Source organism: Natator depressus, chromosome 10 (genome assembly GCF_965152275.1).
Source record: "Natator depressus isolate rNatDep1 chromosome 10, rNatDep2.hap1, whole genome shotgun sequence".
NCBI classification, from domain to species: Eukaryota; Metazoa; Chordata; order Testudines; family Cheloniidae; genus Natator; species Natator depressus.
The window spans coordinates 8487776-8507220 of NC_134243.1; the positions used below are offsets into that span (position 1 = coordinate 8487776).

General features: G+C 46.8%; 2 protein-coding genes across 6 annotated transcripts in view; one reads left to right on the forward strand and one right to left on the reverse strand.

Moving 5' to 3' along the window:
• The window catches only part of DHRS7B (dehydrogenase/reductase 7B), a 34672-nt gene extending 30366 nt beyond the window's left edge, over positions 1 to 4306 (forward strand). For 2 of the 5 annotated variants that reach the window (XM_074965124.1, XM_074965127.1), the window contains exon 7: positions 1227 to 4306. In XM_074965124.1, coding sequence (XP_074821225.1) covers positions 1227 to 1432 — 206 coding nt within the window. In that variant the 3' untranslated portion in view covers positions 1433 to 4306. The other 3 variants (XM_074965125.1, XM_074965126.1, XM_074965128.1) reach the window with 2 other exon arrangements.
• Positions 4307 to 7312: 3006 nt separating this feature from the next.
• On the reverse strand, positions 7313 to 19205 carry TMEM11 (transmembrane protein 11). Its single transcript, XM_074965129.1, has 2 exons — positions 19100 to 19205; positions 7313 to 8086 (listed from the first exon to the last, which is right to left on the reverse strand). The coding sequence occupies exons 1-2, from the start codon at positions 19159 to 19161 to the stop codon at positions 7570 to 7572; spliced, it is 579 nt and encodes a 192-aa protein (XP_074821230.1). The 5' UTR covers positions 19162 to 19205; the 3' UTR covers positions 7313 to 7569.
• Between the last annotated feature and the right edge of the window lie 240 nt (positions 19206 to 19445).

Sequence of the window (19445 nt, forward strand, 5' to 3'; positions counted from 1 at the left end):
AACTGGATAAATTCATGGACGTTAAGTCCATTAGTGGCTATTTTAGCCAGGATGGGTAAGGAATGGTGTCCCTAGCCTCTGTTTGTCAGAGGGTGGAGATGAATGGCAGGAAAGAGATCACCTTGATTATTACCTGTTAGGTTCACTGCCTCTGGGGCACCTGGCATTGGCCACTGTCCGTAGACAGGATACTGGGCTGGATGGACCTTTGGTCTGACCCAGTATGGCCATTCTTATGTACTCATAGGAAACACTATCGCTTCTCTGCTAACAAACTACTCTCAACGCCTCCACCTTGGCAATTTGCCAGATCTCTGTGTTGCAGGCGAGAGAGTGATTGTATTAGCAGAGTTCTACGAAAGGGTTGCATCGGCCTCAGGAGTTTGGGGAATGGGGTTTTCCTCAGGGAATGGCTTTGATGCTGGCTGTAGGGGTATCTCCGAGGAGTAGCACAAAAGCTGAGATCTCTCACAAAGAAGAAATTGCTATGTGGGGGCTACACAGGGACCTCAAGGGGCTTTAAATGGTACATATGAGCTGGCATTTTTAACAAGCCAATTCTGTGGCAGTCCACACCTGTTTGAAACAAGCTTAATTGACCATGTTTCTTACAGTGTTGCTGTAGCCATATTGGTCCCAGGATATTAGAGAGAAGGTGGATGAGGTAATCTTTTATTGGACCAACTTCTATTGATTAAAAAAAACATTACCTCATCCACCTGGTGTCTTTGTTTCTTACAGGGATACAAAGACTATCCAATGGAAAGGAGGCTGTTAGTTAAGAGGGAAGGAGGAAAATGAGTTCAGATTATTGAACTATAGCTCCAGCTGAGCTTTGGGGAATGTGGAAACTATCCTCGTCTCCCTCATTTCAGCCAGTCAATAGGCACCTGGCATTTACGCAGTAAAGTAACAGCAAGTGAAACTTGCGAGAGTGTTCAACATTGGAGCCTCCATCCATAACTGAACTAAAATGTCTAATAATGCCTCTGGTGGACCACATGTTTCAGTGGTGGAGCAATGGCCTGGGATCTGGGAGGACCCCCTCTACTGACCCGAGCTCAGCCATCACTCCAAACTTGGACTCCCAACAAAGCCACCTGAAACTGGTTTAAAAGCAAGAATCTCACTGACAACAAAACGCTGAGCTTTCCTGGGGAAATAACCCTTCAGAAACTAGTGCTTACCTGCTGTGGTCCACGCTGATTTCCCTTTGCTCTTTACAGTTATGGACAAGAACACCAGTGAAGGCAGAGCAGCTGCAGAGGTGGCTCAGGTGGTTCTTAATGCAGTGGGGCAGAAGAAGAAGGAGGTGCTGGTAGCTGGCTTACTGCCTTCCCTGGCTGTTTACCTGCGAACTCTGTCCCCCAGACTCTTCTTCACCTTTATGGCATCTAGAGCAAGAAAGGAGAGGAAAGCGAAGGACTCTTAGGCAGACCTCAGCTCCCACAGGCATTGACTAGGGAAAGGAAACGAACTCAGGCATCTTGGCTTTGTCTATGGATGTGTTACTTCAAGAAACAAATTTAAAAGGTTCCATCTTACCATTGAGTGCAGAGTTGGAAGTTCCATGCAGACCACAGGAGGCCCACGGTGCCAGAAAACAGTGCCATACCATCACCTAGAGAAGGCTTCCTCTACTACAGGTGGACTGGCTGAAGCTGCAAGGGATAATACCTGAGGAGAACCTTTCCCACTCTCCCCACCCTCATTTTGAGTTTTAGTGCTCTCCATTGAGTAGGAACCAGTGCTGGCTAAAGCCAAGCACAGGTAGATAGATGTTAGCTTTCCCCACCCAGTGCTTCCAGTGAACTTCAGTCCTCACCCAGGAGCTCTCCAGAGCAGAGTCTGCCCCCAGTCTGATCCGGAAGTTATCCCTTGGGCTGGAATGGTCTACTGTGTCCCTAGTACACAGCATCACTTGATTTAAGCCAAAATTAACGGTTCAGTGCTGCTTTTTAAACAGTTTAAAGTGTCCAGGTCCGGTCTGGGATGACACCACGGATATCTGCACTGGATGGAGCATGAGTGACCCATTAAGCCACCTAACCTTCAGATCAGCGTTTGTATTCGCCTTTTCCTAAAGTAGCTCTAGAAAGACAGCATTTGGCTGCAGTGCGTGTTGCTGCCAGGTAAGCACTGAACACCTGTGAAAGGTGGTGGTGGCAGCGGCAGCAGCAGCAACGTGAACCTTGGACTGTAAAACGCACCCAGCGTTGTTCTGCTGCGTGCCTAGAGCAAGGAATAAACTGTGACCCCTTTGGTGCCAGGCAACAAGCCTCGTGATGACAAGGGGTGGGAAGCGAACCTGTAGGTTCAGCTAATGGAGACAGACCCATATGTTTTACCTGTTCTAAAGCCATTATATATTAATTGGGACCTATTACCCCAAAACACAGTGTGGAAGCAGTATCCTGCTAAACAACTTCAGCACTGAGGCTCCAGGGAGAGGACACTGTATCTGTCCTCCTCCCATTTTCCCTGTGCCTAGTGGAGCGTCTCCCTCACAGAGGGAGGCAGGACCCTCATCCCTTCTCCTGAACACTGATTACTAGTGGGCAGGTTAGAATCTGTACCCTACAGGGGGGCAGTGTTGCTCAATTTTCCACTTGTTTGATAAGGCAGGCAGAAACGGAGCTGAGTCATTCTTAGCTTCCTTACTTTAAAAAAAAGACCCTGATAGCAGAAACTGAGTAAAATCCATCCACACCCAATCCCTGCACTCAGCTGTTAAGACCACATCCTGTGCTTATTCTGAGTCTCCATTTCTCCGCACTTTACCACTCTTGTGTGCGTCCTGCCTGTAAGTGCACCACAACTGATGGGAATAAAAGTTGTACTCCGTGTCCCTCCAGGGTTTGAAATGAAGTGTTTTGTGCTGCAGCCCATGTCAGGCAAGGCAGCTGAAGCTAATTTGGGGGAATTCCTGTGCTGGTGCCTTGCCAACGGGGAGTCAAGATGAGATTGTAGCACCATACACCTCAGTCCCAGCCTCTGCTTGCTTGGGCACATCTCACTTGTAGAGTAGCCCTCTCTGGCTTCTATTCAGGCAAGAGCTAGTTGTTGTGAAGGGCAGCCTTTTGCAAGGGTGAGGGGCTGGGCGGGCCTTACCCTCAGAAACTCGCTTCAGGTTTTCACCTTAAAGTACTGAATTGCTTCGGCTCTGTGGTGACCCTCGCCCCTGAAAGCCCTAGCAAAGCATTGCATTGCAGAGCTGGTAACATAGGATAAACATTACAACTCCTTCGATGGCTGACACCACAAGCTTCTTGTGCAAAATCTCAGAGCTGAAGTTGTAGCTAATGGAAGCTTTCCGATTTACTAACTAAAGCTGAAGGATCTCCCCACTAAGACTTAAATCCAAGGCATTACCAAGTACTGTTGCCCTTAACCTTGGAAGGGGAGCTTCCCTTCTACGAGGGGAACTTGTTCTGTGTTTGCTAGCTTAAGTTCTATACCTTCGTACAATTGATGTGTTTTGTGTAGTTCTTGCTACACGGCCAGTATGTCATTTAACCTGCCTGGATCCTTGCACTGTTAGTGGAATATAGCACTTCTTACTAGTCTTTCCCACCTGCACCATCTTCAGCCCCTAACAGTGGTTCTAACAGAGCCCAAATTGGCAAATTACCATTCTAGGTACCACTTGTGATCATCACAAGGCTAGGTACACTCTGGCACATCACACCAAGCAGGGGGGGAAATGTTACTTGATGATGAAATAGTTTTAGAACTGCACTGTACAATGAGATGAATGTATTTACAGCAAAATCACTGTAGCAGCCAGCTGGAATTTTGCACATTATTCATATTTATAAAACATTTTCTCCTCTCCCTCATGAAGTTTAAGATACTTAGAGCACCCCATGGCAGCTGAGCATCTGACCTGCAGGAATGGTGGCCAGGCAGCAGTAGGGGCTGGAGTACTCATTCTGGGGAGGAGGCTTCCCTCGGAGGATCCTAACCCCTGCAGGACAAGAGAACCTCACATGCAAGGGTTATGAGCTTTACACAAAGGCTAGTAGGTAGCTCTTGTAAGCAGGGCTGGTGAGAGCCCTGCTGGAATGTAGTCTTAAGAGATGGCTACCTGCATACCTCATTCCATTGTGCAGGTTACTGAACATGCTTTGCACTTGTTTTAATCCCATAACTTTCCTTGGCTGAATCATCTCTATCCCATCTCAGTTAACTGAATAAACGAATGGGCAGTGGAAACCAACACAGCCATCCTAAACCTCAGCTTCTGTAGTGACTCCTCACTGTCTCCATTGTTGATAATCCCATTACAGGCAGAACTGACAGTCTCAGCACAGGTCACTGCTTCATTCATGTCTCACACTGTGGCTTTCAGATGGCACAGAATTCACTAGCAGCCAGGGGATGGTGTTGCACTCTGTCAGATCAGTTCTCAGGTTATTAAACTGACACTTGAGGTAGTTCTGGGCTGTTTCTCCCTACACATACCATTGTAGAGCATTGTATCTTCCCCACACCTACCCCTTCTATACAAAGAGCTTAAACCTAAACATTACTGATGCTTAGGAGGAACTTAGAGTCAATTTTTAAGCACACCATCCAGAATCTTCCCCTTCGCCTGAGCTGGATCCTGCCTTCACTGTTTATACCTGCACATTTCTCTTGTGTTTGAAGCACTGAATTCTTCTTGTGACTAAGGTGCAATCTCCATTTTGCTCGGACAAACATTCATGGTAGTTGCTGGCTTTCCTTGATACTGACCTCTAAAATATAGAGATGAAGTGAGGGGTGTTTCTACATGTCTTCTCATACCTTAGCTGAGAGTGACAGCTCTCAGTTACTGTAAAAAAATGGAACCCAGTTTCTCACTCTAGCAATTAGATCGAGCTGTCTGTTCACATTTCAGCTTGTAATCACCCCCACCCCCGCCCCTTCTTTTTTTAAATCACTAAACCTCAGCAGATCCAGATGCACATAAGGAGAGGCAGGTAAGGTTTAGTTCCAAGTCATACTGACCCCTCGTGGGCAAGGGAAGGAGTGACACTGACAGGTACCAGCACAGAGGCTCCTTGGCAGCAAAAGGAAATGAGTGGTCTTGCCAGTCTTCCCTGTCAGGCAGGAATCTCTGCTTTGTACAGCATTGCTAAAGGAGCTAGGTGCAGAAATATTCCATGCCAGCTAGATCCCATCTGCCAAATGGTATGTTCCAGATGACTCTGATTAAGGCAAGACTTGAGAAATGAGAGAGTTGGAAAAGCACAACGCCCAGGTTGGGCACAGACAAAGCATTTGTTTCTTCTCCCCCTACCCAAAAAAAAAAAAAAAAAGCACAGGCAGCTGCTCATTGGTGCTATAAATAAAACAGCTGACATCTCAGCTACTTTTAACCTTGGATGGAGATAGCTGTATTAGCAGCTTTTGTTAACACAACAAAGGCCAGGGCTTTCACAATGGCCTTTGTCTAGCAAAGCCAGCCAAGGCAGGAAGAGTCAGAAAAGTGAATTGAGTCCTGATACCACAAGAACTCCCTTTAAATCCTCCATTTGGCATTGTTTATTGGCATTTCTAAATCTGAGCATTGAGAGTTACTCAAAACGCTGTTTGCAGGCTGTCAAACGTTAGCCTGTCATTAAGGCTAAGATTTTGTCATGGTTATTTTTAGTAAAAATCATGGACAGGTCACAGGCAAACAAAAATTCACAGAAGCCGTGACCTGTCTGACTTTTGCTGGTGCAGCTCCATGGTTTCCCCCACCACCGTGGTGGCTCGGAGCTTTGAGGTTCCCCCTCTGCCCATGGCCACTGGAAGCTGCAGGGTGACCATATTTCCCAAAGAGAAAATGGGACACCCACAGGTGTCCCCCTCCCCCTGATGCGAGGCTGTGGTCAGAACCCTGAGGAGGGCCCCCTCAGTTGTTTGTCCCCTGTCACTGGAACCCTCCCAGGGCCCCACTGGCTGTCAGCTCAAGTCCTGCAGCCCTGGGGGCTGAAGCAGAGAACGTCATGGAGGTCTCTGGAAGTCACGGGTTCCATGACTTCCATGACCTCCGTGTCATAAACATAGCCTTACTTGTATCCGTGCAGGTAGAGGACATATGCCTGGAACAAAAACTTTGCCTTCCATACCCGATGCTTAAATGAAAACAGGAGACTACAAATCCCAGCCCTCGGCCAAAATATTCTGCTGAAATTACAATGTGATAGGGAGTTTTCTGGCCTGCTGTGCCATATGGATAAAGGTGAGTTTAGTTTGGTCTCTGAGCTTTGGAGGTCAAGTTGCAACAGCTATTTAAGCAGGCAGTACACCTGTTCAGGTTACAGGGCTCTGCTCTCATGTCCAGGACAAACACCGGAAGCAGAACTGCCTTTCTGTAGCAGACCACACGTACAATCACATCTGGCAGGAAGAGATAGGAGCCTGTGTCTACTCCTCTTTAAAATGCAGTTTTGCGAGATTGGTCAGTTACAAATGCTTTTCATTCAAGCAGAAGAGGATTTTGAGTGTTTCCAGCTAGGCATTTATGCACTAGATTGAATTTTTAAATTCCAGAATAGGGCATAATTACTTAGTAATTACACAGTTAAGTAGATGGCCTCTTGCATTGACGGCAAGTTCCTCTAGAAGTTACCACCAGTGCCAAAGGAAGTAAACGATCAGGGCACATGTTGCTAATACTATTCTAATTTCACATAGTGGAATTATGTGCATGACAGTAACAAAATATGACAAGGGTGAAGTAGTCAGCTGCTCCCCTCTGGAGCCCTCAACTCCAAAGCAGTTTAAGACTTACCTACCACACCAAGAGAGCTTAATCTTACACCCAATGGAGATGTGTCCACACTGGAGAAGAACCTGTACGCAAGTTGAGCAGGAAGTACTTGGCACCAACAGGAAATTTAGATTAATTCCCACTGAGCTCTGGAGGAAAGTGGCAGGATAGCATGGCAATCTAAGAACAGAGCATCAGTGCTTGAGACAGATCATCACAAAAACTGTCACAACTGGCACCCTTTTACCAAGATGCAACTGGTGATGCACAGGAAGTCAAATACCCCATTGCTCACCAAAGCCATCCCTTCATCAGATTGCAAGGTCACATGGGCACTGCTGCTGTGTATATATAAAGTGTGAATTACCATGGCTCCCGTGGCAAGATGTTAGGTCCCCTCCCCACTTGAACCGAACTCAAAAAGGAGCCACTTTAGTAGTAAAGAGCGCAAAAGCATTTGAAATTCTCATCTTTTAATGGGCAATGATAACTTTGGGCTGGTTCTGTGTATACAATTAAACAATATACTTAAAGGTTCCCCCACCCCCCCAAAAAAACTTTCACACCCCCTTTTCTTCCATCAACGTTCCACTGCTGGATTTGGCTCCCACAGCCTCGCATACAGCTCTCAAGTCACTGCAGATCCACATCTTAAGAGTAATGAAGAACTGAAAACCCTTGGTGCACCAGTGATGTGTTATTTTAAAAACAACTCTATTAAACCAAATGCCTTCCCAGTCTCCACTGCTTCTCAGAGGAAAAAAATTTTACTGTGGGAGTCTTAATACACTTGTCTTTGTGGGTTTCTCTTTTCCCTACTGAAGTCATACAACGTAGAGTTCATAGATCTTCTTTACACAGTACACCAGGGCAGCAAGTGCTATCGTGTTATGCAGTCTCTTTCTGTGCAGGTCATCCTTTCTCACCAGCACCACAGGAGTGGAGGAGGTGAGTGTATGCAGGGGCAGGCGGGAAAGTTTATAGGCATCATACTCCACTTGGTACTTGCAGCAGGGGTCAAACTGCCAGGAGATACCGTAGAGGGTGCAGCAGGCCATGCTCAGCACGCCCGCAGGCAGGGAGATGTAATGGGAATAATCTACTGGAAGTGCCAGTGGGGTAAAGAGACAAGCGGTGCCTGCTAGGACAGCGGTCTTGTGCAGGCAGTTCCCAACTGTGATCCAGCGAGCGGTCTCGTCACCGATGCGAGTGGGCTCTATCACTATATATTTGTACTGTGCTTCCAGGGCCTGCTCCAGCTCGTACTCAAACTGGTCCTGAGCATTCTCCCCATTGTAGATTTCATGCACAATGTAACACTCCGTGGAGGACAAGATGATCCTGTTAACAGGAAACACAGAATTAAGCTACAGAGCACAGAGACAACCCTACCCCTACATTAACCCAGTTAGCTTGGAGTTTGAGAGATTGACAACCGAAACCAGGTCAGCACCTCACGGTCACTTGATCACTGCTTCTTCCCTCAACAAAGTAGTACTTTTTCTGATCAAAACTCATTTGAGAGCAGCTGATTGTTTCAGGAGGATTCAACCAATCGCAAGATCTTGTTTTCTTGAAAAGTTCTTAATTCCCCAAAGTGAGGAAAGTAAAATTCACTTGTATGTAAAATGCATAGTTAAGCCTAAATGAAAGAGCTTTTCCGAGTTTCCCTTGAACAGATTCCCCACCTGACTTCTGCCATCAGTGACATCACAGTCAGCTGCTGTGGAGATGGTGTCAATCAGCATTTAATTTGTAATGAAAGAGGTGCTGGGGCTCAAGCAATTTTTTTTATATTCATAACTGATGCAGCAAGCCCAGAGGTGCCAGGGTTATGAACTGCCAAGCCCAGAGGTCTCGGGGATCAACCCTGGCAAAAATTAAGCACTGGTGTCAATGTCACAAAGAGGAGACTGTCAAATGATAGAATGAGCCACCAATAGAAAACAAAAACTATGGATACAAAAACAAGTTGTCCCCTCAATGAAGGTGTTGCAAATTTTCAATGAGACATGCGTTTTGGCCACCCTCTTTCCTGGCACAGATCAGAACAGCCTATGCTAATCCCCACATTTCCAGATCCACACCTCAACCATGTTAGTTCTAGAACCAACAGCTATGCAACCTATACTCCAGCTTACTATAAGACTGGCTAATTTGTGGGATCCAGCCTGTGGTGATGAGGAATGATACAAATGTGTAGTTAGAGGGAGAGGTGACAGCAGAGCATCACTCAATTTGTTAGCACATTTGGTTCCTTCCTCTTGCAACAGGGGAAAGAGGTGGGTTTTACTGCAACATTGGTTAAATGCTAAGAAACAGCTGCTCGCATCCCCCTACCCCTGCCACCGGACTGCATTAGGTAAGCTCTGTACGCACAGACTGCATGTAAGATCTCCAGCACTTTGTAAAATAGCTATAGGTAGCCTGGACTAGTTTCCAGCTTCCTGCCCCTCAACAGCATCTTATCCTTTATCTTGTTACTCCAAAGTCCACAGATATGTTCACTTATCTGTGCGGTAGCCTCACATCTGCTCTGCGCCCTCGATGCGAAAGCAGAACAGAGCAAATGGCGTTGTCTGTTACACTGGGTGGGTTTTACCTCATTAAAAGAAACTGATTTTAATATGTTCTCTTAGAGCCCCAGTGTCCCGAGCACATGGGCTCCCAAGGATATAGTTATTTGGCAAATTCCTTTAGCAGAGCAAGAGCAACCAGTACACAACTTTATCCTACTCGCAGCAGACAAGACATCGTTCCTGATAGTACTGGGACTCACTTGGTATTAGTGATTTGGCAATGGAGAACTCTGCAATGAGACTGAAACTAACCCTTCTTTCTTGCTCCATTAGTACGAAGATACTAGTTTCAGAGTAACAGCCGTGTTAGTCTGTATTCGCAAAAAGAAAAGGAGTACTTGTGGCACCTTAGAGACTAACCAATTTATTTGAGCATGAGCTTTCGTGAGCTACAGCTCACTTCATCGGATGCTAAGATACTAGTGTGTTCGCACTGGAAATGGCAAAGGAAGAGAGGATACATGTTTGCAAGCTGCTGTAGTACCAGACATTACCCTTTAAATTCTGTTTTAGTCACACTGTGAAGGGTATTGTGCAGCAGCCACCTGTAATCAAGAATATTGTTAAATTACAGGCTGTTGCCTGAAGTAGCTTGTTTACAGTGAATGGTGACCAACAATACCAAGCAGCAGTAGCTAAGACTTATCAGCCTCCTTCTTTAGGACAGAATAAGCTGTTTCTATAGGAGTCAGGTTGGCAAGCAAGGTTTTCCTTGTAAGCTAGACATTGGGCATTCTCTGGTTATATTACAGTTGCCTTGAGCATGTCTGCACTTAGAATAGGAGAGTCTGCCAATGCTGCCTAGGACAAGGACTGGTTGGCACATCTCCTATGAGATTCTATTTATTTGGTGATGGAAACAAAACATTTCACTGTGGAGCTTAAGATTTCTTTTCCAAAAAACAAAAACAAAACAAAAAAATGTTCTCTAGCAGATTAACCCCTTCAGTTTGTCCATTGCTCAGCCCTGGAGCTGCAAGCTTTTACAGGAAAACATTTTTGCTAATTTAAAGGGATCATGTCTAGTGAAAGTACAATATTTGTTATAAAACATTATTGAAACATGTATTTGTTTTTCATTTCAGAGAGACATTCCTAAGGTTTAAATGCCAAACAGAACTGGGTTAGCATGACAGCACCAGGAAAAGAATTTGAGCAACCTAGTTTCACTGCCCAAATAGAGTCAAATATAGTCGTGGCATACAGGGTGAAGTTAAATCTTTTCACCAACTCTTTCCCCCTCAAGTAAGTACTGAAGAGGTCTTAAGTGCTAGTGTAGCCAGGACAGAAGAATTTTCAGATCCATTTCAGAATGCATCAGGGATGGCATGATATTTACCAGAGATGGTTTTTACCTGGTAAAAACCACGTTTTTTAATCGCCCCAGAAAAAACGAGTTAGCCACAGTTTAAGGCATTTTCTATTTTAAAAACCGTTTAGTTAATGCACACCACATTACACTTAGTTTTAGTTATATATTCAAATTGTGGTTACACAAGGGAGTAGATTAATCAATTAGTTTAGGTTTGTACAAGTAAAACTGCAGTGGGCGAAATACTAATATATTTAATTAGAATACTGAACATTGGAATGCCTATGCATTTTGGTTTGATATGTTCTCAAGCCAGTTATGCATGTCACGGCTCATTTCTGTTTTTAATACTCTATAAACAAAGTCAAAACCATTGGATTATATGAAAACGACAATAATACCGTTGTAGGCTTGAAGTGTTAAGCAGTCAGAGGTACACAGACTTGCAGACTACCAGGTTCATCTGGCCATGCAGCGTTCTGCAGCAGAAGACCTCCTTTGATGTAGTGGATAGACTGAGCCCATTCCTCAGTTCTGAATCGATGTATCCAAAGCTTGAAAAGGATTTGTTCTATCCTTGCTAACTAGCCGAACACTGATGCAATTATTTCCCCCAGTTTAAACCATATGTACGCCTGTATTTACCAGTGCCCTGTCCTAAACTAATTTTTTTCCGGGAAACTGCGAACCCTGGAAGGCACACTTGAGACGTAGGCTTTGTGAAACAGCAAGTGGTTTCCCCCAGTTGGTGCGAACACTTGACTTCAATCCAGCTTCAAGGGGAAGTGCTGCTGAAAGCCATTTTCAGCAATGGTTCTGCTTGCTAGCTAAAAACAAGGCTCAAGTTTCTTACATCAGAAATGCCATGTCAACCAAGTGAAGTTACGGGAAATGTTTATGTTGAGAGAACCACCCTACCCACTGTTAAACTTCCTATAATTTTGTTGGTTGCTCAAATTAGGTCTCTGGCAAGTTAAGAGGCAAGGGCCCATTCTCAGATTGGAACACACAAACCCAGCTCAGACCCCAACACTCTCGGGGCATGTCTACACCTACCTCTGGAGCAATCGATCCAGTGGGGGGTTGATTTATCGCATCTAGCGAAGACGCGAAAATTTGACCGCCAAGCGCTCTCCTGTTGACTCCGCTACTTCACCGGAGCGAGAAGCATAGGCAGAGTTGACGGGGGAGCGTCAGCAGTCGACTTACCGCAGTGAAGACATTGCAGTAAGTAGATCTAAGTACACCAACTTCAGCTACGTTATTCATGTAGCTGAAGTTGTGTAACTTAGATCAAACCCCTCCCCCCGCCAGCGTAGACCAGGCCTCAGGTTTCAGGTGACTTCTTCCCTCCAGAATCCTTCTGGTCCTTGAAGGATCTTTGAATATTCCCCCTCCCCTGCCTTCCTTTCCCCACACTTTCTATACCCTCATAGACCCACTTGGTCAATAGCCTTCCAGTCAAGGAAAATAGGACAGGAACACATTAAACATGAACAGAAATTACTATAAGAAAATAAGTTTATTCAAGCCCTCCTCTCTCTTCAGAAACTTTATGCATTCTTGGGCTCTAGGCTTTTATAGGTGTGAAGTCAAAACATGATGCATGGGAGCAAAAATAAGCTCAATAAAACTGTTCCATATAAAAACAACAAGGAGTCCTTGTGGCACCTCAGAGACTAACAGATATACTTGGGCATAAGCAGGGAGTGGAACATACAGTAGGGAGGTATAAATACACAGCATTTGAAAAGATGGGAGTTGCCTTACCAAGTGGGGGGTCAGTGCTAATGAGCCAATGCAACTAAGGTGGAAGTGGGCTATTCTCAACAGTTGACAAGAAGTGTTTGCTGTGTGGTATACTCTTGTGGTTCCAAGCATAGCAGCTGCTGATCCCTTGACCAAATAATCCCTGTTAGAGCAACTTATTCTTCCATCAGACAGTGCTCAAGATGCAATTGTTCATCTTGGCAATTGACTAGATAATCCTAAAAACAAGGGATTGGGGGGGGGGGGGGGGAGAAGAGAGGATATGAGCTACTCAAACAATAGCAAGTATGAGGAGACAGTGGAGTGAGTAGAAATTACATATGGGGCAAATGCAAGATAAATATTACACTAAAGTTCAGGCAGGTGGGAAGTTAAATTCAGTGTGCATCATTCCCACATGTGAGGCTGGCTGCAGCAGGTGGAAAGCCTTGGGAAGCCAATCGTACACAAAAGAAGAAAAATCCAAAGAGTGTGTAGTGTCCCCCCATAGCAGAACTCTGTCTACAAGACTTACCAGAACTTGTTGACATGAAGAACAAGAAAGGGGTTCTTGCCTCAGAGACCTCAAGTACAAAGACTAACAAAACTGATTTTCCATGACTTAGGGCCTTTCATTTGAACAAAACAGCACACACTGGAGCCTGTGAAGTATGCTTTTTGGAACTCACCACCACCCCTGGAAAAAACACAGCCAGGGTTTAAGCACTGTCAGTGCTGTGCTTGTATGGACCTACGTGGGGGTAGTGATAACTCAGTTATTCTCGATTTTACTTGGAAGTGCGATAAGTAACCAATGTCAGAGGGAATCCGTGTTCAGACAGCATGTAATGATGCCTGACAGCCAAAGGCTGGATGTGCTAGTTATGCTTAAAAGCAGGTGTTAAACTGGGCAATGTTAAATGATTTTCTAGAGCCCTTCTTCCAAGAAGGAAGGGCTTTGCCAGAGGAAAGTTTTATATTCATTCTGTGGTAGTTGTGTAACTTGTAGCTTGAATGCTATTTGCATATCACTAACGGATGAATCCCATTTCCTGTAATATTTTTTTTTTTTTAAGTGTTTCATTCTTGATGCCTGGCTTTTCAGTGTCCTTGTTAAAAAAAGGCAGAGGAATGCGCTGTTCTGATGGTTCAGTAGATTAAATGGCTTTTGTCACTAGTTTTATAAGTTTCAGAGTAGCAGCCGTGTTAGTCTGTATTCGCAAAAAGAAAAGGAGTACTAGTGGCGCCTTAGAGACTAACCAATTTATTTGAGCATAAGCTTTCGTGAGCTATGCTGTAGCTCACGAAAGCTTATGCTCAAATAAATTGGTTAGTCTCTAAGGTGCCACTAGTACTCCTTTAGTTTTATAAGGTAATTTACACTGATTTCTGTACTTGCACGAGTACAAACAATGCACCTCAGCAGCTGATACAGCAACCACCAGCAAGAGGGGCAGAAATGCCCATGTTAACCACATGGTGAGTTTAAAATTAAATTTGAAATTTATTCCCCTACTAAAAACATCACTGAGTGCACTAAGAACACATTGCAGCTAGCTAGATGCTAGGCACTCACAAAATTTCCCAGTTAGGGTTCCAAAATCTGCCCTGTCTGTCTCCCCTAACCAGTTAAAAAGCCTCTGGTGGCCACCTAAATGTCACAGGATGCTTCTCAAGCTACCCTATGAGCAGTGCTGTCTAGCCTGTTTTCGTGGTCTCCTAGTCACAAACACATGGTCTGTTTCTTTTTCACCACACATACCTTTAATCCCCAGTTTCCAAACTCGGCAGGACATAGCACAGGTATACAGCAGGAGGAGCCTTTCACATCTTGCTCTCTTGCCAGCTCTGCTGAATTTGGGATCCAGGACAATGTCCTGGAAGAACTCTCCCAGCATCCTCCTCCAGCCAGCAGCTGGGAATGGAAAGGAGGTAAGTCTTCTCATCACTGGGGTGCCCCTGGACCTCACTGGTGGAGACCCCCTCCCTGTCCCGTCTATCATATATACTTCTGGCTAGTAGTTTTAAGTTCTGACTGGTTGGTGTCTGGAAAGCATCTCCACTCCTGATCAGAAGTATCCCCAAATTGTGCACAGTTCACGACTCCTTTCTTGCGTTTATTGTTCAAGTTTCTGAACCCCTTTTATATACAACGTGTAAGCCCCAGGTTGGCCTTTTGAAATAGCAGATACAATTAGAATCATAGAATATCAGGGTTGGAAGGGACCTCAGGGGGTCATCTAGTCCAACCCCCTGCTCAAAGCAGGACCAATCCCCAACTAAATCATCCCAGCCAGGGCTTTGTCAAGCCTGACCTTAAAAATATCTAAGGGAGGAGATTCCACCACCTCCCTAGGTAACGCATTCCAGTGTTTCACTACCCTCCTAGTGAAAAAGTTTTTCCTAATATCCAACCTAAACCTCCCCCACTGCAACTTGAATCATAGAATATCAGGTTGGAAGGGACCTCAGGCGGTCATCTAATCCAACCCCCTGCTCACAGCAGAACCAATCCCCAATTTTTGCCCCAGATCCCTAAATGGCCCCCTCAAGAGCTGAACTCACAACCTTGGGTTTAGCAGGCCAATGCTCAAACCACTGAGCTATCCCTCCCCTCTGTTGCTCAGGGACAACAGAATACCTGTGGTTCCACCATTCAAAGAGGTTTGACAACTGTAGGTAAACAGTACTAGGCAGAAATTCATGAGAACTGCAAATGCAGAGAGACCTGTTTGGGTGGTGACTGAAAAAGATGGGCTTCCTATTGTGTGATAATGATTGTGATTTGCAAAACTTGCATCACATGCAACATGCATAAAAGAAACGAGTACACCAGTGCAACTAAGGACTGAAGGCTGGCGCGTGAATGAATTCCAATAGAGCCACATCACAGATGGCCAAAAGCACACAGTGTCTGACATCGTTAGAGTCCCAGCCAAACCTGAATAAGTCAGTACTGCGTGGACAGGCCAGACTAAAGAACATTAATGCACTAATCTTTTATTTCTAGATCTGCGTTCAACTCTGGTTACTTTCAATTATGAAAAATTAGTTGTGGTCTCACCTTAATCCCCAGTGTAAAAATTCCACATCACAAAACCATCATACAATTTGACAAGTTTGTCCATTTCAGCTCAGGAAAGGTCCAGGACTGCAACAACAGGGGTACTCCACATGAGAACTGAGGTATGGCAACAGCGCCGTCCCACATTCTAGCATTCTTAACCCATTACTATCAGTATCTCAGCACAGAGATAGTGTGTTCGACCACAACCTTCAGAGAACAATAATCAATGTGGTCAGAACAAAGAGGAGAAGAAGCAACAGCACAGAGGCAAAGCAAATTTCCATTCAAGGGATGCAATTTAAATGCAATTAAGATTATAGCCAAATAAGGAATTCTATATAGTTCTCTTTGGAAAGAGGACTGTGGGGAGGGAGGGGAGAACAGATCAGGGAAAATGAGTCCGAGACCCTCAGAGCTGCACCAGTGATAGAAGACAGTACCCACCACTGAAAACATTGCAATAGCATTAAGGAGACCACACTGAGCAGGAGAAGTGCCACTTTTAGTTTAACAAAAGAATTAGCTAGACTAATGGAAGCAGATCAATCACTGCTCCAAGCAAGCGGATTACTGGAAATCCAAGCAGTACAGGTAGTGAAAGGAAAGACCTTTAAGACTGCCCAGAAACATAGCTGGGATGACATTAAAGCTGCCTTATTGCATTGTTTATTCTGAGCTGTACAAGTTTGTGAGAACATTTCCCCAGGGAACAAGTGGCATTCTGTTCTGTGCTCTAGTGGTCATCGTGCAGAATTTTAGACAAGAACTCCAAGTGCACTCAGTAGCTGTTCTCCATTATAAATTGCTTTGGGCTACGGATTAGCAATTCCCTTTAGATACTCTGCATAAAGAGTCCCTTTGGAATGAGGGAAAGCAGTATTTAGTGGGTTCTCTTTAGTTTGTTTTTCAGTATTTTGTTTAACTTTTAACCACCATCATAAAACCAGCCCAGAATCGACAGCTACTATACTGTTAGATCCTTAGCCATATGCCCCACGAATAAAGTATAATCTGGTAGTGACCAAAGAGACCTTCCATGTATCAATCAGATCTTTTATGGAAGGATATAGTTGTGGTAGTTACAGCTGCCAATCATTTTGTTACATTTGACTAACTTGCCTAACACTGGACAGTATTTTATTCACTAGCTATTCCCTTGACGTTACCCCTCAACATACACTCCTTTTAGACTAGCTGGCTGACAGCTACAAACTGAGCCACAGAAATACCTTAAAACAGCTCTTTGATGAGAAAGCTGGATCAGTGCTCTCAGTCAGTAAGAATTTGTCTTTGAACAAGAATCATATTCATGAACATAAGAAAACTATATTTGCTATATATAACATATACATGTCATTGTCTGATAACTGATCCATCACCATTGCCCTGTACAAAAGCCGTGTTCCCAACACCATACAAGATGGGAAAAGACTCTTGAGAATCTGGCAGTGGATATCTCCAATTCCACAAATAGGAGATCATCACTTGGCTAAGAAGATTTACACTAAAAGCAGGTGATCTTACCATACAAAGTTATTTGGAAGGGGAATTGTCTGACACCTAATAAGACTAGCCCTTTGCCAGGTTTGTGTTGGGAGGGAGTGTGTAGTAGTGGTTAGAGGTACTCTAGTCACAGATCTATTATCTTGCTGTGTCACCTCTGTGCCTATTTTCATGCCCAACCCCCCTCCCACTCATTTGTAAAAGTTAGGATCATATTTAAACCTCAGAACAGGTCAGTTAGGCAAGTAACTCGTTTGTGTTTGTAAAGATTTCAAAGTATCTCTATACAACATTATCCCCACCACCCCACCTAAGGCTGTCAGAGTCTTTAAATTGGGCTGTAGAACAAAGGACAATTTTGCTACTCCATAAAAAGACAGCTGCTTTCAAAGGCTGTCGGTTACACTAGCTAGCACCAGGGTGGGAAGAAGGAAGGAGATGCCAACAGAAGGGACAACAGGATTGAGCCAAAAGTTTTAAGAAAGTAAAGAATTATGCATACAGATTTTAAGGTAGTGCAACAAGATTTCTCTCTTTCCTGTCTTTAAAGTTAGGCTTCCAAAACTTCTACAGCTACTCCGCACGTAGTTCCACCATGTCCCAGTTGCTCATCCATCCTGACAGAGGCAGAAACAAAGCTGGTGACCAAACATGCATTTTAGAAAGCTCTTTGTGAGTGCAGACACTACAAAAAGCCAACAGCAGCAACCGCCACCAGAGCAGCCAGGCCAATTATACACCCTTCCCTCCCCCTAAAATTACTCTGCAGCCTCCAAATCCAGGGAGAAAAACAGTAAAATCCTAAGGACACAAGCCACTCAACCAGCATTAAGCCCTCTCCAAAGGGAGGTCACTCTGAAGGTCTTCTGTTGCCTCCACAGCCTTTCAACAGATTTTTAAGGCGCGTCCTAGTCTCCAGAATGCTCCTACCTCTGAGCAGGGCCACGAGGCATCATTCGGCCTAAGGGTTAAAGCCGCCTTTGGTAACGTGCAGATTCGCACTGACCTTCCCCCTAACGCTGCCTCTCCTTCCCTTTCCCTCCCCCGCCCCGTGCTCCTCACTCCCGTGGAAACTCGCCCCCAGTCAAGGCACTCCAGCTGGAGCCAGCTGCAGACCATTCCTCCCTCGCGGCAGCTGGACTCTGCCCTGGATTTACCCGCAGGCTCGGGACTACCACAGCTCTGTCCTGAGCTCACTCTGGCAGATGATGGCTTGAATTCCTCCCATCACTGCCCTGTTCTCCCCCCCCAGCCCCGCACCCCCCCCCGACTGTCCCCTCCTCCCCTTCCCCACCTGTTCTTCCCCTCTCCTCCCTCCCCAGCCCCGCACCCCCCTCACTGTCCCCTCCCCCACCTGTTCTTCTCCTCTCCTCCCTCCCCAGCCCCGCACCCCCCCTCACTCCACCAGCCTAGCTCACGGTCTCCTTCTCGCCTCCCCCTCCCCCCACTGGTCTCCCCCTTCTCCCCGACCTGCACCCCCTCACTCCACCGGCCTCCCCCTCACTGTCCCCTTCTCCCCTCCCCCCCGTTCCTCCCTCACTGTCCCCTTCTCCCCTCCCCCCCGTTCATCCCTCCCCAGCCCCGCACCCCCCTCACTGTCCCCTTCTCCCCTCCCCCCCGTTCCTCCCCTCCCTCCCCAGCCCCGCACCGTTCCCTCCTCCCCTCCCCCCCCGTTCCTCCCCTCTCCTCCCTCCCCAGCCCCGCACCCCCTCCCACTGTTCCCTCCTCCCCTCCCCCATCTGTTCTTCCCTCTCCTCCCTCCCCAGCCCCGCACCCCCCCTCACTCCACCAGCCTCCCGCTCACGGTCTCCTTCTCCCCTCCTCCCACTAGTCTTCCCCTTCCCCCCTTTTCTCCTCCCCCCCGCACTGTGCCCTCCCCCCATGACCTGCAGCCCCTCACTCCACCGGCCTCCCCCTCACTGTGCCCTCCCCCCACTGGCCTCCCCCTTCCCCCCCGACCTGCACCCCTCGCTAGCCCGGCCTCCCCATCTGTGCCGTGCCGTGCCCCCCGCCCCGTCCCATCCCGCCCTCGGGGAGGGGGCCCAGCCTCCGCCCAGCCCGGACCAAGCAGGATCCCGGGTCCACTGCTCAGGGCCTCTGGCGGCGCCCCGGAGTCCCGCCCTGCCCGCTCGGCCAGGCCTCACCTCTCCCTACCGCCGCTGCCGCTGCTGCCGGGGCCAGCGCGCCTCCTTCCCCACGCCGCCATCTTGGAGACTCTCGGCTCGAGTCGCAAATGTCTCTCCGCCAAGGGGGCCCGGGCCCGCGCCCGAGCCTGCCGGGAAATGGAGTCCAGGCCGCGGGGCTGGCGCCACTGCGGGAGCGCGCCCTCCGCTAGAGCGGCCTACAACCCCCGCCATGCCCTGCGCCGCGCTGGGGCCCATGGGACATGTAGTCCTGCGGGCCGCAAGGCGGGGACGCGCCCCAGCTGGGGACGCGCCGGGCGGCGCTAGAGAGGCCCAGGCCCTCAGCTCAATCCCGTGGCCTCCCCGT

Excerpts from the sequence above, each read along its gene's own strand:
- TMEM11 (XM_074965129.1), bottom strand. The coding sequence starts at position 19,161 with ATGGCGGCGTGGGGAAGGAGGCGCGCTGGCCCCGGCAGCAGCGGCAGC. Across the intron at positions 8,087-19,099 it reads GGCAGCGGCGGTAGGGAGAG|GATCATCTTGTCCTCCACGG; the intron begins GTGAGGCCTGGC and ends TCCTGTTAACAG.